The sequence below is a fragment of the Vombatus ursinus genome, unplaced genomic scaffold (assembly GCF_900497805.2).
Source record: "Vombatus ursinus unplaced genomic scaffold, bare-nosed wombat genome assembly UNPS02014812.1, whole genome shotgun sequence".
Taxonomy (NCBI): domain Eukaryota; kingdom Metazoa; phylum Chordata; class Mammalia; order Diprotodontia; family Vombatidae; genus Vombatus; species Vombatus ursinus.
Window position 1 is genome coordinate 77242506 of NW_020954590.1, and position 17240 is coordinate 77259745.

The window sequence follows — 17240 nt, forward strand, 5'->3', positions numbered from 1 at the left end:
ATTGCCCAAATCTATGCAGATATATCTTTATATGTAATAAAACCTGTAGAATTCAGAGTCCCCTAAGTTTGAATTCATAATAAGTCAGACAATATCCAACTAAGTATTATGCTCCTTCAACTCTTGTGGGAGGCAGGAGTTATCAATAGCAATTCTAATCTAAATGTCTGGTATTTACGATTAGTCACATTTACTAGGCAGTAAATACTTAAAACCTTAATTTTAATTTACACTACCACATTTTTTCATAAATTGATTAAGATTTAGATTAAGAATTTAGACAGCAGTCACTTCCCATTCTAAACTCACAAAATTTTGCTTTTGCTTTTCTTAAGCTAGATTAAGAAAATTACATCAGAAAACTATTTCCACCTTAAAAATGAAATAAAACAACTGTTTTCGATTCCTTTCCTCTAAAATGTTCTTAATCAAATATTCCGTTTCAATAAGGTTATGATTCCTTAATTAGAACTTTAAAAAATTAGTAAGTATGTAACATTCTCTATAACTTGAACATTTAACTACCTTGACTTCTGAAAAATTCTAGTAAAAGAGATATGAAAATAAACACTAAGTTTATTAAAATGATTAATATTTTTACTTTATTAGCAAATTTTGAATTTTTTCCTATGAATTTCATTTTTTATAAATCAAGCAAAAAGAACTATCCCAATTTAACAGAGAGAAATTCAAGATCAGTGTCCGAATTCTAAAATCCAAAACTGTTACTATCCTTCTCATATTACCTCTGCCTTGACCTCACAGGTTTGTTATGAGGATCAAAAGAGGTGTTTGTGAAAGTACTTAGAAAATTACTGTATGATTGCTGCACTGTACTGTACCATACAAATAACTGTCACATGACAAGGAATTATCTCATACTCCAAGAAATACTTGAATATTAAGTTAAACAGGTAGTTTTGATTAACAGATATTAGTAAATGGCTATCACATTAAATTAACCAATACACTTAGATTCACTGAAACAGAAACAACAAACTTTTTTTAGCTTGGGGAAACAAAAGTTCAGTTGAAAAAAAAAAACAACATAATAGTTCCCACCTTTAGAGGACAAGAAATTTTGTTTTCCTTTTAATAAACTTCAAAACTGACCTTAAGATAGTGTAAAGGCAACCTGATTTAGGGAATGATAGACATATTTGAGAACCATCTTTAAAAAGTGCTCCTGAACTCCATTTTTAGCTTCTAAATGTTAGACATTTTAATTCTGTGCCTTTTCATCTTGAATAATATAGAATCAAACACAAAAGCAAAGGAAATCTAAATACCTTTTCAATTTTCTTTAAGTAGTGATCTCTTCAGGTAACAATTTGGAATAGTGTAGTTTGATAATATGGCACTGAAAAATCAGCGCAACACAGTATTGCCATAGACATGTATTGCCATACACAGGGTGGCAGCACTGAGAATGGAATACATACAAGCATAGCCAAAGCACAGCTATACACACAAATGACTGTACACAGATATAAAACTGAATATGCAGTAACTTCTTAAGAGCCCAAGGGTACTTGGTGCCAATTAAATAGTTCCTTTACATTCTCACATAATTCTGGCTTTTAGATAAGCCATCTAAAGAATGTGTAAAATTGCAGTTTAATAATAACACATTTAGTTAGAAACTCAATTATCATTTGAGGACTGATTCATGAATAAACTAAAAAGTCTGCCTTCCATCCTCCCTCCTTTCCTTCTACACCTGCTGAATATAATTCAAGGACCTCGCCAGGTACTTACCTGATTCATATCCCATATTTTAAAAGTAATGTCATTCTTACCATGAGTTAGGATAACAATAAAAATTATCATTTAAAAATATTTTGTTTCATTGTGAACCTCAAGTTAATAACTTCTTCTATAACACTGACACTTGGGAAGAGTGGTTTTATTAAAGGAAAAGTTATTTTTAAACAAATACAATTTTTTAAAAAGTTGCTTGGATTTGGTTATATTATACTCACAGACTATGCTATTGCTAATTATGAAAGCTTATTAAAGAAAACATTACCTATAACATTTAAGAAATACATAAGCTTTTAAAAGTTTTTAAAATATTCTGAAAATGGTTATATGAATGGTTATAAGTGAAAATGTATTTTAAATAAGTTAACAGATTACAAAATATTCAAGAAACAATTCCTACCTATTTCCCACTTCTTTTAATAAACAGCAAAAAAAACCACAACAGAACATTTTAAACCCTGACAAATTTTATCATGCTATTAAAAACTATTTGCTTATATATTATCTAATCTTTAAAATATACTGTCATCAATTACCTTATAATATCTGCTACTTGAAGGCCTTCCTTCTTTCTAAATATTAACCGTTTTTATAAACTTCAGGGAATAAACAAAAACAGATTCAAAGAAAAATAATTCATTTAATTTATTTTTCTTTTGTTTTAAAACAACTGATCATGATGTCCAGCTGAAAATTTAAAACTCATTTTCTACTTCCAATTAATTCTATTACTTGTTAAAAATATATTGTAAATTAGACCAAAAACCAATTTATCTTAAATGATTTAATTCACATGCACCTATACTAGGTTGCTGTTATTATTGAAAGGCAAAATTTTCCTAAAGTATAATGAAATAAATTTAATTAAGCTAAACTTGACCTGCATATTATTTTATGTATATACTCAGATAACTCTGAAGATCTCAAAAACACTTTCTGGAGAAAAAGAAAAAACATTTTGGGCATCACAGTGAGATAGGTTCCTGCACTAACCATTGGCAAGCTGCTTCTTTCTCAGACCTTTTCACCCTCCTCCAACTCATGACTTCTGGGACAGCTCCCAGCACGCTGGTGCAATTTACTTTCCTATTTTATTCTACAGCCTTATTTTAATCTAGTATGAAACCCTATAAATTTCCAGAATTGTTTTTTTTCCTCTTAAATATTATTAATGCTTGAGGAAGCCTAAAAATATGGATAAACTGAGAAAAACTTTTAAATGAACAAAGTTTAAAAAAGCATAAAAATCCATTTTTTTAAAGTTCTAGGAAACACTGTATTTTAAAAGTTTAGGATAATCAAATTCAACCTGATAATGTTGATTATGATTACAAGCATTGTTCAAAGTCATCTTTATTCACAAGCTTACATCAAGAAAAGACTGTCTTATCTAAATTAGGGAGAAGTCTTCCCAGATCAAAGTACTTTACTTTACAGAAATATATAATTTCTCAATTTATTTGTAAAAAAAAAATACTAACAAATTATACTAAAGTGGTGTATATAAAAAGGCACAGTCTTATTCCACAAAATATTTTTATTTCTTTTTCTAAAGCTGATTATAACCTAATTCATTACTTATATCTTTCTATTAGGATATATTCAGAAGCAATTGTTCTCTATCCATCCCAGTATTAAGACACTAAAGAAAAAAGTTAAGTAACCGAGAAAACCCAATAGATTTATACCAAACTGTCACCTATTTTCATCGGCCACATTTGAGCTACTCAAAGTTCAATGGTTCAGTTTACTGAAAGTTTCCTAAGAACAATGAAAAAACATTGTTTAAATTATCTTCCAATGAACTAAAGGAACTTTTTACCAACACCTACATTTGATATTTTAGCTAGAGTAGTTAATTCCCTTTTTTCTAACTTTTTATTTTAGAATCTCCCCAAATTTTAATCAAAACGAATGACTGTACCTTTTTAACAGACATTGATTGAACAGCTCTAGACCAAAGGATGTCAAGTTTACATGGCAGCTCTTTCCTTCAGTCATTTAATACCTACACCTATATTCGGAGATTGACTATTAGTTAATCCTAAATAATCAATAAAGTATGTAACTCAAATAATAGCATGTAAAATATAAGTAAAATATTTGTGATTAAAATATGTACCTCTCAGAAGAAATGAAGAAATTAACCAGACACAGAATCTTGATTGACAGTGATTAAAAGTGAAGATTTGTTAGATTCCATCCCCCTTTAATTACAATGCCTCTCTTCCTCTCAAAATATTTTCTAGTAAAATAAAAAAATCTAATACTAAACACTAACAAAATTATATTCTTCTTTAAGTAAGAAATAGCTTAATGCTTAAGATGAAGCAGTAATTCTTTTAATCCACAGCATACCCTTGTGTACAGAGAATGCACTCTGGAAATGATAGCCACCATTACATCTTTCAGATTATATTAGGTCTGTAAGGAATGATCAAATTTGTCCCATAGGGTCCAGGGGACAAGTTGTTTATGGTTAAAGTAGCTTTGTCCTGGTTTCATTAATCAAAAAGCAAATTCTGGACTATCAGATGAACTGTAGGTAATATTAAAAAATTTGCTATTGTCAATAGTTTCTGATGATGAAAATAATAAAACTAGAAGGATCTTAGTACACTTCAGCCGGCCACAATTTCAAATAATCCTACATTTAAAATAACATAGAATACACTGTTTTCTTTTTGAAAGAAATTTACCCAAATAATCACTATAAATAATTCTCAAAATGTAACTTCTTTTAATGTGATTATGGAAAAAATAGCCTTCTTTAAGAATGGTACTTGGAAGGTCATATTTAAAAAGCAGACTCTCTGGAATCTATGGCAAAACACATTTAAGTTCCCCCTTTTCTTGGTCACCTATTTTTCGTATATCTAAACATTTGGCTATGTAGTTATTGGTCTTGAATTTGCATAGATCAAATTTTAAACTCACCATAATTATTATTTTATTTCAAAATCCTTATCTACCTATGAGCTTCTCATCTATTTCGTGCATTTTAGCCCTCAGTTATGGTCATACATGTATACATTTTTATTCGTTAAAAATTTGGTCTTAAAAATGGAATAAAAAAAATTTATTTGCTTTTGGACACTCTCTAATTTTTAGAAATACTTGTTTTTCAAGATTAAGAAAAATATTAACCTAGAAAAGGTAATACAAGGTATAGGGAAATGTTTCAGGCAAAACTGCCTATTCTGTTAACCTAAGATATAATTGCATAAGTTCGCTCACTCAATGTGCAAGTATGCACACACATTTCTTAGGTAGTCATCTCAAATTCCCAACACACACTGTGGTTAGTTTTAATACCATGATCCTGCAGTAACTCTGTTTACAAGATATCCAGGGACTATTTAAATACTAACAATTTAAATGTATTCTGAGAAGAGCCCCATCCTCTGTGAATAGTATCACACCACTTCAATTTTTTTAAGAGACATAACATTCCTTCTCTCTCCTAAGAATGTTTTATAATGCATCATAAGCGAAAAAAAAGTGAAGGAGACCCCCCTCCCAACTCAACATCAAATTCAACACCACATACAGAAGTAGAAAACAAAAACACCAAAGTGCTCTTGGTAGTTCCACACCACCATATTCTTGCCAATATTACCCTGTAAAGAAGAAGTAGCGACAGGTGTACACATTTAGTAAAAATGCAAAATACTAGGCAGTAGGCCAATCCATTTAAAAGGAAAATTTCAAATATGGGGCTATAACAAACTCTACTAAGTCTTCATATATGAAAGCTTTTCATGGCCTCAATCACTGATAACTAAACAATAATAACTATGGAAAATTATTATAATATGAAATTTTAGTTTAAATTCAAATCAAGTCAAAACTTTACTTCCTTTGATGATAAATTTAATTTACAAATTAACTTGATGCTAGTCTGTCATAAATTTAAAATATTGATATACTGTATTCAGGTTTGAAGAATCTGTGACAAGCATTTGAAAATGCTTGTGTGTGATAATGATAGATTTTTAAAAGGTAAAATTTTTACCAACAAGATGGTTTCTTAGTCCAAAGCATGAAAGGAACCCTACATGAGAACTGTAAAATCATACTTAGCTTACAGTTCATCAATACAGATGTACCTTACCATCATACTTAACTTATTTGTAAATACTTTTTTAAGGCTACCTAAACATTCACTAATTGGTTAAATATGGTGCCTACTCTGTTAATTTCTGTTTGCATTAAAATTTTAAGAAATCTAAATGTTCACTTTTGTACAGATCTGAATACCAACTATTATTCTGAAAAAGTGTTCAAATATTTTATCAAAGATACTTAAAACATAAAAATGTTTCAAGGGAGGATTTATAGCCCTGATGTCTTTTACCTTTCCTCTATCCTACACTTTGATGAACAGATTCATTTGTTCTAGACTTCCACAGAAACTCTTCTTTTACTCAAAGAACTTAACTAAGAATCTAAGATAGTATCAGTACAAAGAGAAAAGCTTTAGATTTCACCAGATTAAATACATGCAGAGACCTATTAGAAAAACTATAAAAGCCTAGGCAATGTAAATGAAGCCATACAAGTGAAATCATCCACTTTATTAGCCTACACATTTTGACAGCTTCATTTACTGAATGAAAAAGATCTAAATAAAAACATATTAAACCCTCCAAGCTGGCACTATCACTTTGATTGCATAGGTAGGACTTCAAAGGTAGCTTACCTATGTGATAGTTAAGTCTTTTAAAGTGTCTGATAAAAGATAAAACATTAAGTTTAATTAAGCAAGAAACAGTTTAATCCTTAAAAAGCAAACTCATCTTTTACAGAAAATTTAATGAACCAAAATATCCACTGCAGCAATCAAGATTCCATGAAATGCTCAAAAGGTAGACTTTGATAATAAGTAACAAAATCAATAATCTTAATTTTTAACTAAAGTTAAGAATGAATATCAATAAACAGAAATTCACTATCTTAATTGGCTGAAATACATTTAAAGAGTTTAAAACACTTTGAGAAGATCTATTCTGGGAATGTTATCAGTAATAACTCTTGAATCTCTTTCTTTTGAAATAGAAGAACTAAATTCTTCCTAGAACTCTCACTAACTTTATATTAGTGAGATTAGGAACATTTTATATAAGATATTAGTCTGTAAAAGCATTCTTAACCCCTAACTGGGGGGTGGGGAGGAAGGTTTGATTTACACATCATCCTCAGAATATCTGAGTGGGTAGCTATCAGACTTTAGCAGCAACTGGGGGAGAGGGATGTTCAACAGGTAATATTTCTGGTACATAGAAAAAGCTTAAAAAAAAGGCAAATTCAAATTAGATAAAATATTGTGCTCTATCAAAAGAGAACTCCCCTAGGAATTACTAATTCCATATTAGTACACACTGGTAGTATTTTCTAATTCAGACAGTAGCCAGTTGTGTGAAACACACATTCAAACCCACACTATTTGGGGAGCAGGGGTAAAAGGGAATCACAGTACTATTGCTTTTATTTAAATTGACAAAAAAACTAATGATAACATGAAGTTTCCAAGTAACCTGAACAGTTCAATGACCTATTTAGTGTTGGAGGAAATGCTTTTCATTCACTTTTACAGAAAACTGATTTCTTGTTGTCACTTTCTGGTTTATTCAAGTACTGTTTCCTTTCTTTTAAACATATAATGCATTTCTGCCTATTCTAAGGCAATGGTAACATTGGCTTTTACTGAAGAAAAGGCATATGAAAACTGAAGTCCAGTAAGGCTTTATTGATAACATTATTAGATCTCTGAAAGTAGAGACTAGTTATTAAAATTCAACTTCAATTTTTCATATTAGTAGATTAATTATTTTCTTAGTATTTACTTACGAGTAGCTAATGTGATTTAATGTTTTAAAGTGAGTTTTTTAAAAAAAATTCTAACTGCTTCCAAAATCAGAAAGCACAAGTTGATAGTCAACTAATCTAGTGTAGTGTAGTTATAGACATTTTAGAGAAGTGGCAAAGTTAAGAGATCAGTTCTGAACACAGGTTAACATACAGTTGACTACAAAAAGCATCATGTTTGTACAGCAGGAAAGGTGATTTGCACAGGAAGCCTAAAAACTCAGCTCTCTTATCTAGGAAAAGAACCACTTAGTATTTAAGTTACTTTCATTAAGAATTAAATATAAAAGAAAAACTAGGATTTCTTTCAGAAGCCTGCATACACCTGTGGAAAATGCAGTGCAAGTAATTTCTTATAGATTGTACATACTTTCAAACAGATCATCACTAACACATTACAGATTTTTAAACTAATGGAAAACAAACCCTTGAGGGCAGATGATACAGCTCACAACAGGTAAACATTTAGCAGTTAATAAGACAAATAAATATATCAAAACATACAATGTAATTGTTCTTGGGATTTTAAAAACAAAGGCTCAGAGCCATAGGAGAAGTATGTATGGTACAACCTTTCTAGAGTGAATATATATATGTAAGCCTATCCACAGTTCATACATACTTTCACAGGAATGGACATTGCTCAAATGTTTAAGTCCCACCCCACCCCCCCAACCAAGAACCAAACTTTTTACAATATTCAACAAGAAGCCCACCATCTACCATAAGGCAAAGTGACTATTATTTATTTTAAAGTTTTTATAAAATGGCTATAAAATCCCATTAGTGACCAACAGAGCCCTTTGATCTCATTGCATGGGATTCATAACTTCAAATTGTGCTATGCTATTATTGTACTATATACCTTAAAGTATTTCCATTTCTCCAGAATTCCTTCCAAAATCAGTTTCCAAAGCAAAGTAATCTAACACAAAAAGTTCCTGTGAGGACTTGTTACACAAAAGGAATGCTTGGATGCAAACAAATCTACACATTCATCCCTCTTATAAAGTTTTTTACTCCATTCCATTCCATCTCTCCCAAAGCTGAATGTACTTCTGTAATATAAAGAAAAGGCTCCCCCCCCCCTTTTGCCCCCCCCATACTACTCCCCCCCAAGCACCTTTGGCTCCTTAGGTCCAGAGACAGCTTCTGCATAGGTGATGATAACTATAAGAAAAGAGAAGCTGTCTCTTTAACATGCCCTGTTCTGTCCCTGATCCCACGTGGAACCAACATCAGCAGCACTTTCCCATTAACTTCAATGTGATGCAAGAGGCATCATCCTTTTATATACATAAAACGAGAAAACTTCAACTTACATTCTTTACTTAAGAGGAACAGGTGAAACAAAGGTGTCAGGAAAAGAGAAACCGAAAAACTCCTCAGCCCTCCCCAAAAGGTGCACTTAGCTTACTCTCTGTCCTCCCTGTGCAACATCACCTCTACCCCTGACTACTATAGAGTTCAGTTTAATAAAGGAGGGAGCCACTAACAAAACCTGAAACGTAAAGGCAACGAAAATACAATTTACAGCCGGAAAGGTTTATTCTTTTAATCACACGTACCCACTGTACGAAGAAAGTGACATTATAAAGACATCCCTTCTTTTACTCCCAAAACTCACGCAAAGATCACGAAAAGGGAGTTATAAAATAGCAAATGCAGCATTTATCTTATCTCAGATCAGTCCACATTACCAATAAGTTTAGCAGTTTCTGCACTACCACCTCCCCCCTCCCTCTCCCTCCTTCTCTTGCATCGGATTTTCACGTTTTCTCATTGTCGGTTGTGAGTTATAAAAGGCTTTTGCCCTTCGAAAGTTTTAAAAAAATAAATAAATATTAACTCCTTGGTCCCTGCAAAGTCAAAATGGACCTGAGGGGAAACGCGGTGGATACTTTTACCTTTAGCGAGAAAAGGGGGAGCATCCCGGGGTTTTAGGAATTTTTTGTGATTTTTTAAAAATTTTTATTTGGTTATATGCCTGAGTTCTCCCTCCATTTTGGTTGTTTATGATACTGACAACAAGCTGTCCCTGCTCTCTGCAGATCTCCTGCTTTCATTTAACACCCCCCCTCCCCCTACCCCCCCAATGCAACCCCCCTTCCAGGGCTCACACCTCCCCCCAAGCAAATAAAACACCCCAACCCCAACTTTCCTACCTGGGGAAAGGGGAAAAACAAATTCATTTCTCTGGAAAGAAAAACCTCTGGTGAAAAAGGGGCAAAGTTACCCCAAGTCACTCAAAGTGCCCCCCAAATATTGCCGACTGCGGGTTTCCGCCGGGGCCCTTGGGAAGCGACTTTCCCCGGGGATGTTTTGGTGGAAAATGCGGAGTGTTTACTCTCAAAACTGAATTTATATTAATTTTTCCCTGATTTTTCGGGTCTCTAATGTCTTCCGCTCTCGCTGCTGCCGCTGCTGCTGTCACAATATTCACAGCACCAGAGAAGAGGAGGAGGAGGAGGAGGAGAGGAGGAGGAGAGGAGGAGGAGGAGGAGGAGGCGAAGAAAAAAAAACTTTTCAAACTTTCCAAACCCTTCAGAAAAGGGGGAAAAAAAAGTTTCTTTTTTTTTTTCCCACCGACTTCACCTTTTGGTCCCCGGGACGCGTCGCCTCCGGCCCCGGCAGGAGCGGGAGCTGGGGCTCTTCGCTGCCCTTTCCAATGACTTTATTTTATTTTATTTTTTTCATTTTATTTTGCTCTCTCTGGGGTCCCGAGCAGGGGCTGCGAGGAGCACAAACTTTTCCTCCTCCTCCTCCTCCTCCTCCTCCTGCTCCTCCTGCTGCTGCTGCTGCTGCGGCGGCTGCTCCTGCTCCGGCGGCGGCTGCTGCTGCTGCTCCTCTGCCCCCTCAGCTCGTCCCATAATTTAAATAACCCTGATATTTCCCCCGCTAAACGCCTCTCCGCCCGCCCCGGACCCCGGGAGAACTCACCGCGGGGCTTTAACATCCTCCCTCCGGCCCGTCCGCCGCCTTTACACCGCCCGCCGAATTTCTAATAATTTTTTTCTCATATTTCGGGCTGGACGCGGCGGGCCTGGAAATTGTTTCCTTTCGCCTCTTTCCAGCAGCCATTGTAGTGTATGCGCTGCCCCTGCAGCCCAACTTGCAGCAGCCGCAGCCGCAGCCGACGTCGCGCCCACCGCCGCCGCCGCCGCTGCCGCCGCCGCCGCCGCCGCCGCCGCCACCGCCTCCCCCGGCCCGCTCGGGCCGCCGCCTCCCTGATGGCCCGCCCCTCTCCGGCCTCCCCCCTTCGCGCCCGCCCTCCTCTCCCCCCTTCATCCTCCCTCCTCCCCTCCACTCCATCACCGCCACCCTCCGCCGCCGGGCCTGGCTATTGGGCGTCGCTGCCGGCCTCGGGCCCAGCTCTGGCAAGGCGATTGGTGAACGCGGACGTCAGTCTTACAGCTGGTGTTAAGGGGTGGGCGCAGAGCTGAGGTTGGGGGGAGCGTGGGGGAGGGGGAAATAGAAAGGGAGGCGGATACCTCGCGGGCTTCTCCCCCCCTCTCTCCTCCTCCCTCCCTCCCGCCTCCTCGCGAGCTGGGGGTGGGGAGGGGCCGGCTGGATCGAAGTCTTCGAGTGGTCGGCCCGGTTGTCAGTCACATGAATGTGAGAACCGATTGGACAAGGGGGCAACCGGGGGGAGAAGGGGCAGCGAGTTAGGCTGCGTGCTACATAAGGCGCTGCTGCGTGAGCCATTGACGTGTTTGGAGCTGGAGACGGCCTGGATGCTGGGGTAGCCGCGGTGAGAGGTAAGTGGGTTCCCTTCTTCCTCTGGGGTAACCGGAGCGAGCATGTACTTGGTCCTTTCCCCCACCCTTGCCTCTCGGTCCTGCAGCCTGAGCCGGGGCCCCCGCAGTCTCCTCGGGCCGGAACAGCGTGTTCCAGGCCTAGTCATGTCTGTGTCTCCTCCTCCTCACTGACTCTCAGGTCGGGGAAGCAGCTTCACCATTTGTACCGGGACGGGGAAGGTGATCTCTCCTCCCCACCGGGGGGTGTGTGGGTGTGCAGGGGGGCAAACTTACTCCCCCCCCACTTTTCACCTCCTTGTTTGCACTACCCTCCATTCGGCGCTCCCTCTTAAGGGAGGGGTGGGGGGAGCTTTGCTGGTGAGAAGATCCTGGCCCTCCCCGGGGTCAGAGGTCACAGTCACCCACTCCCCCAGAAGCCGCAGCCCCCTCGCGTGACCCGCGACCCGGTGTGGAATGCCTTGATTTTGTTTTTCAGGCCTCGGTTAGTGGCTGGAGCCGTCGGTCCTCCGGGGCCCCCCGAACACTGGCAGCGGTCAGGCTGGTTGATGGGTACAAACGGACTCTCTGCTATGCCGACCCCTTCCCGAACCAAAGCAAATCAGGTGCCGAGAGGAGAGCAGCTGTTAGGGGAGTAATACCAAGGAATAATAACTTGAGAACTGCCTGGGTAGGTTTCAGAGTTTTTCCTCGAGGTGATGGGAGGGAGGGGAGGAAAAGCCCAAGCAGTCTGCTGCTCCCCCCCACCCACTGACCCCTTACAGGAGGGCTCTTGCTGATCCTTCAGTGTCCAAGGAACAGACACCATCCAGAACCACTGTAGAAAGCTTCTTTTCACCTTCAGAAAGTGGACCAGGTATCTCAAGACCTTTGTCATGTTCATTCTATTCTCTGTATCCAGTCCTCCACCTAACTACTTCCTTAGTCTAAATGGACTTTGATTTGAACTCGAATGATTTTTATTGGAAGATAGTTTGTGCTTGGGGTATAGTAACCTTGAAAAACTTAGGCACTTTTGATAATAGGGTCACAGAGTATAAATACTGAAGGGGAAAGGGAGCAGGTCTTTCTATTGATAAACCACTCACGTCTCTCTCACAGGCTTAGTAATAGACCCTTAAATCCTTCCTAGTTGTTGCCTACTTTCAAGTCATATTAGCCACTTGAGTTCCAGTAGGTATCTGATTAAACAGTAAACTGAAAACAAGGTATATATTTCTTATAGGTAAGCACCAGTGTTTTGAGTGAATAGGAAAAAAATCATTTCGTAGCACTTTGACTGTCCTTGTACAAGGAAAAATAGGGTGATGTAAAAATGTGCTTAGGAAGAAAAGAAACTTCTAGTTGTTGACACTTAACAGTTATTAACTTGAATGACTGTTGACTTCTACTTAGGACTTATGTCTAGAACAGTGGTATCAGACTCAAGAAGAACCAGGGCCATCGAGCCACACATAAGGATCCCTGCAGGCCACACATTGACTTAGTTTTAGTGTTATATGTCTTTTATTGTGCTTTTGTTTATTTTGTTAAATATTTCCCAATTACATTTTTATCTTGTTCAGTGAGCATTTTTGACATCTTTAGAGAGTCCTCATCCGCATTTTCTAAATGTTGAAAATGAATTAACTATACTTTTATTGAGTAGCCCCAGTGACACTAGTTAAAGCTGAAGGGACTAAACTTTTTTCTTAAATTCTTTAGACATCTCCTATGCCCACATAAGAAATTTAGCCTGGATACCCCCTTATGTATACAATCTTATATACCGTCCCCCAGAATCAGTTTTTTCTTCTTCCCCCCAGCCTCCCCCAAACCCACCCACTCCCCCCCCAAAAAAAAGCCTAGTTGTACTGTTTGTCAAAACAAAGACAAGTGTTTCTCTTTGGGGATGTGAAAATTGAATCATAACAGTTACAACTGTAATTTTTAAATTCACAGTTAACTGCATAATCATCTTAATTTAGTAGGTTGTGCTACCACCTTTAATGAATTTCTCTCCATCTCCTTTAGGTAGTATTTGATAAGTAAGAGTAGAAATCAGCAGTAGAACATGCTTAAACTTCATGAAAGGCTTCTGAAAAAAATATTTCATAAGAATCTAATCAAGGAAGAAACTTAATTCCTATGAAAACTGCTACTTTGGGATGGTTTAGAAGGTCACTGCACAATATACCTATAAGGATAATTTCATTGAAAAACAAAACAATCAATGCAGGTTATCAACTTCTCCGCAAATTAAAGCTTGACAGTTGTCTAGAACACTGAGATTAAGTGCTTTGCCCAGCATCACAGCCATTATGTGTCAGAGGCGGCATTAGTGAAGGTATCACACAGTACTTCTTTTATAATGACTTTTTCTGAGGTAGGCCTTAGTTATTGTACCAGAGAGAGGCAAGTGTAGTGGATATATATAGTGTTGGACTTAGGAGTCAAGATGACCTGGTTTCAAATTCTGCCTTTGATGCTTAACTTGCCCTTGATGGAGTCTATCTGTTAATTTAATTTCTTTAAACCTCAGTTTTCTCAACTATAAAACAGAATGATACCTGAATACCTCATAGGGTTATTGTGAGGCTCAAATGAGAACATATATAAAGCACTTTTCAACTTTAAAGTGCTATAAATATATTGGCTAATATTCCTCAGTATCATTCCCTGATGGAAGCCTTTTATCTAAGGACAGCCTCAATTAACTAGTATGATTTGTGATGAAGTAGGAATTAGGTGACACAGTATTTTTGAAGATTGTGATTGCCTTACATCTCTTTTTTGTTTCCATACTTCTAACTTCTGAAACTACAAAGTGGGGATTAGTCTACATCACTTAAGTCACATAACAGCACTTAACATTCCATATCATTCTTTGATCCTTCTTGCCACCTTTTCTTCCCCTCCACCCAATTTACACACACTTGAATTGAACTTAATTGGGTTTTAACTAGTTCATACTTCATTAAATTAACAGAGCCACCCTTAAATATTTAATTGCTTAATATGAACTAATCAGTTATATATTTAGTTACTGTGTATATAAAACTACATATAGTTAGATATAGTACATATAGTTATATGTAACTATATTGTATACATATGGAGGTAAAGATAAACACACATGCACTTGAGCAGTCTGGCTACTTCTCAAAGTAGATTTGGACAAAATTTAAATGACTATTAGCAACTATGAGTGTGGGGCAAAACATGTAAAGTACCTGTTTCTAATTGTAAAACTTAATTGAAGTTTTTCAGAGTAATATGATCTTAAATGTTTCAGGCAATTGTGAGGCTTTAAAAAACCTATATAAATAACCTTTCTTTCTAACTTTTAGCTGCAGTAGGAAGATTAGGATGCCTCTTGTTACGAAGAGACTTAGAGACCCTGATGTAAATCCTTGTTTGTCGGTAGGATTGCTTTTTTGTTTAACTTTTCATAGATTTTTGGGTTGGAAGAATAAGCCCCAATTTTGTGACTTAAAATTTCTGTGTTTTTGTAATTATTGAATAAACTTTTAAAAAATTCTCAGCCATTGCATCCTTACTTCATAGAATATTTTAAATGTTCACAATTTATCCTATCAAAATATTTATTGAGCACCCACTTATTTTCGTACACTTTTGTATATTGTATACACATTTATACATCAAACCATTTTGTTATCACTTGATAACTAGACACAAATATATAATGTCAGAGAAAAATCTTAGACCAAATGTAGTTTTTATTACTTATGTGGAAAGTTGGAAGGTATGCCTTTTTAAAAACTGACATTGGAATTTAAGTTCTTTTCCTATTACCCCATTCAGTGCTGTCCTTGAGGCAACCTAACAACAGAGTTATCTTATAATAGAACTAATTTCTTAAAACTAAAGTATTTTCTAAAAGATATAGCATAAACAAAATGTGAAGCTGTATTTCAAAAATTTTATTGGCATTTGTTGGGTATGACGAGCAACACTTACTCATGGGTTTCTCTCCCCCCCCACCCAGTAATACAGTCATCTGAAACTTATGCCAATGAAAACCATACCACTCAATCCTTGAGGCATTCTCTTGTATGTATATATATTCACTTTAAAATTTGATGGCATGTAAACTTAGATCCTTTCATGTGTTAAAATAGTTCTTAATAGCTTTGTTATAATTAAAAGAGCCTGTTTGGAAAGAACATGTTTTCTTATGCTTATGAAAGCAGATAATCATGCTATTCATATCGTTCTATAGTTGACTAACTGAAATTCACACATTTTCGCTTTGATGTTTTGAGTTATCCAGTCTACTTCTGGTTCAGTTCAGACTACTTAAACTTGGTTCCCAAGTGTTAGGTATACTCCTTAAAATTCACATAGCTCTTTTTTTCCTGACTTATATTTGAAGTAGAATTTAATTTCTTTTTAAAAAATTGCTTACTTAGTATATGGCATTTAATAGTCTGATGGAAAGACATTTTGGTGAATTAGGTGTAATTCTAGGCTTTCTTAAAGTTAATTTGGCTCAAGATCATCTGTATCCTGGTTAGAATTTCCTAACCCCTACAGATAGGGTGTCAAGAGATACCCTAAGATAAGAGACAAGGGAGAAATGAAGTGTGAAGCTAAATTTTTTTCTTAGACACATTGAATTGGAAAATATTAAACCAAAATTTTGTCCATGAGTGTTCCGAAATGGCTTCCAAAATGGACTAGTTTTATCTTTCCATCATTAAATATTGCATGTTTTGCATGTTAAAGGAATCAGATGCTTCTACCAGATGTATGGATGAAAATAATTATGACAGGGAAATGTGTACCACTTGCTTCTTGAAGTACAAAAACTGCAGGAAATTTTGGGTAAGTAGAAATAAACCAAATTATATTTGAAATGGTCATTTAAGCATTAGATTAGCTATGGCTGAAATACCAATTTGAAAGATGAGATGTAGGGAAATCACACCAGGTCTACTGTTAATTGTGACTTTCCGTGCAAAGAGAGCCCAGAAAGTTGCAGGTGCTTAGCAGTTATTTTCAACTTTGCCATTTCCATTTCTGGTATACAAGCATGATAGGTTAACTTATTTTTCCTATTCAAATTTACTAGCTTTGTTGTGTCAAACAAAGGTACAATGTCTCCTACTCAGAGACATGTTTTTATGAAAGACAGCCTTACCATAAGACACTGGAACTACTGCTAAAATAGCTAGTTTCTCTTAGAAGCTTACTGTTGTTAAATTTTTCCCATGTGTAAAACTTAAGGGAAAGACCTCTACCTCCTCCTCCTCCTCTTCCTCCTATCCCCACCACTGATAACTGCCAACATCACTTAACAACATTTTTTATTATTAAGGGGTGCATTTTTTCCTGGCTTGTTTTTTTGTTTTGTTTTAACTTGACCTTTGAAACTTGGATGTGTTTTTTAAAAGTTTGCTTTTGGGGGAAAAAATTGTTGTTTGGGTTTTTTTTTTTAAGTAATGGAGTAAAGTTAAAATAAATATAAAATTAACTTTGATTTTTGTTTGCTTATATTTAGAATGCCATTATGATGGAAAGACGACGAAATGGAGTTAAACCACCTATGCCCACAGCTGCAGAAAGAGAAAAAATCTTGGGAGCAATGGGAAAGATGCCCTATTAAAGGCTTATATGCAATAATATTGTTTCTTTGACTTGATGTTTTGGAGCAGATCTTTTAAAATACATTTGATACATTTTGATTTTTATACCAACATTATTTCCAAACAATTTATCTTCCCTCTTCTCTCTCCCTATCCTCCTCCTCACCCCCAGCTCCTCCATAGTGTCTTCTCTTAACTATTTTTTTCTTTTAACTAACACAGACCTGGTACAACTGCACCTTATGTTACAGAGGACAAAGAATGT

The 17240-nt window shown here is 36.4% G+C and overlaps 2 protein-coding genes across 3 annotated transcripts in view; one reads left to right on the top strand and one right to left on the bottom strand.

The window, feature by feature from the left end:
• Positions 1-10624, bottom strand: part of LOC114054256 (zinc finger protein PLAG1) — a 69461-nt gene extending 58837 nt beyond the window's left edge. The window contains exon 1 of the mRNA XM_027877435.1: positions 10573-10624. The gene's annotated coding sequence lies outside the window, so the exon portion shown is untranslated. The remainder of the gene's footprint in view (positions 1-10572) is intronic.
• A 659-nt stretch (positions 10625-11283) lies between these two features.
• Positions 11284-17012, top strand: LOC114054215 (coiled-coil-helix-coiled-coil-helix domain-containing protein 7-like). 2 transcript variants are annotated; one of them, XM_027877387.1, is made up of 6 exons: positions 11284-11390; positions 11866-12057; positions 12175-12243; positions 14717-14789; positions 16116-16214; positions 16891-17012. In XM_027877387.1, exons 4-6 carry the CDS (start codon positions 14736-14738, stop codon positions 16993-16995), a joined length of 258 nt encoding a protein of 85 aa, XP_027733188.1. In that variant the 5' UTR covers positions 11284-11390; positions 11866-12057; positions 12175-12243; positions 14717-14735; the 3' UTR covers positions 16996-17012. The 2 variants fall into 2 exon arrangements, with proteins under 2 accessions (XP_027733188.1, XP_027733187.1); XM_027877386.1 differs by lacking the exon at positions 12175-12243.
• Positions 17013-17240: the final 228 nt, after the last annotated feature.

Bases quoted from the DNA above. Each gene is read 5' to 3' on its own strand.
- LOC114054215 (XM_027877387.1), top strand. From the start codon at position 14,736: ATGCCTCTTGTTACGAAGAGACTTAGAGACCCTGATGTAAATCCTTGT. The intron at 14,790-16,115 runs GTAGGATTGCTT...TGCATGTTAAAG, and splicing joins ATGTAAATCCTTGTTTGTCG to GAATCAGATGCTTCTACCAG. The intron at 16,215-16,890 runs GTAAGTAGAAAT...GCTTATATTTAG, and splicing joins AAAACTGCAGGAAATTTTGG to AATGCCATTATGATGGAAAG.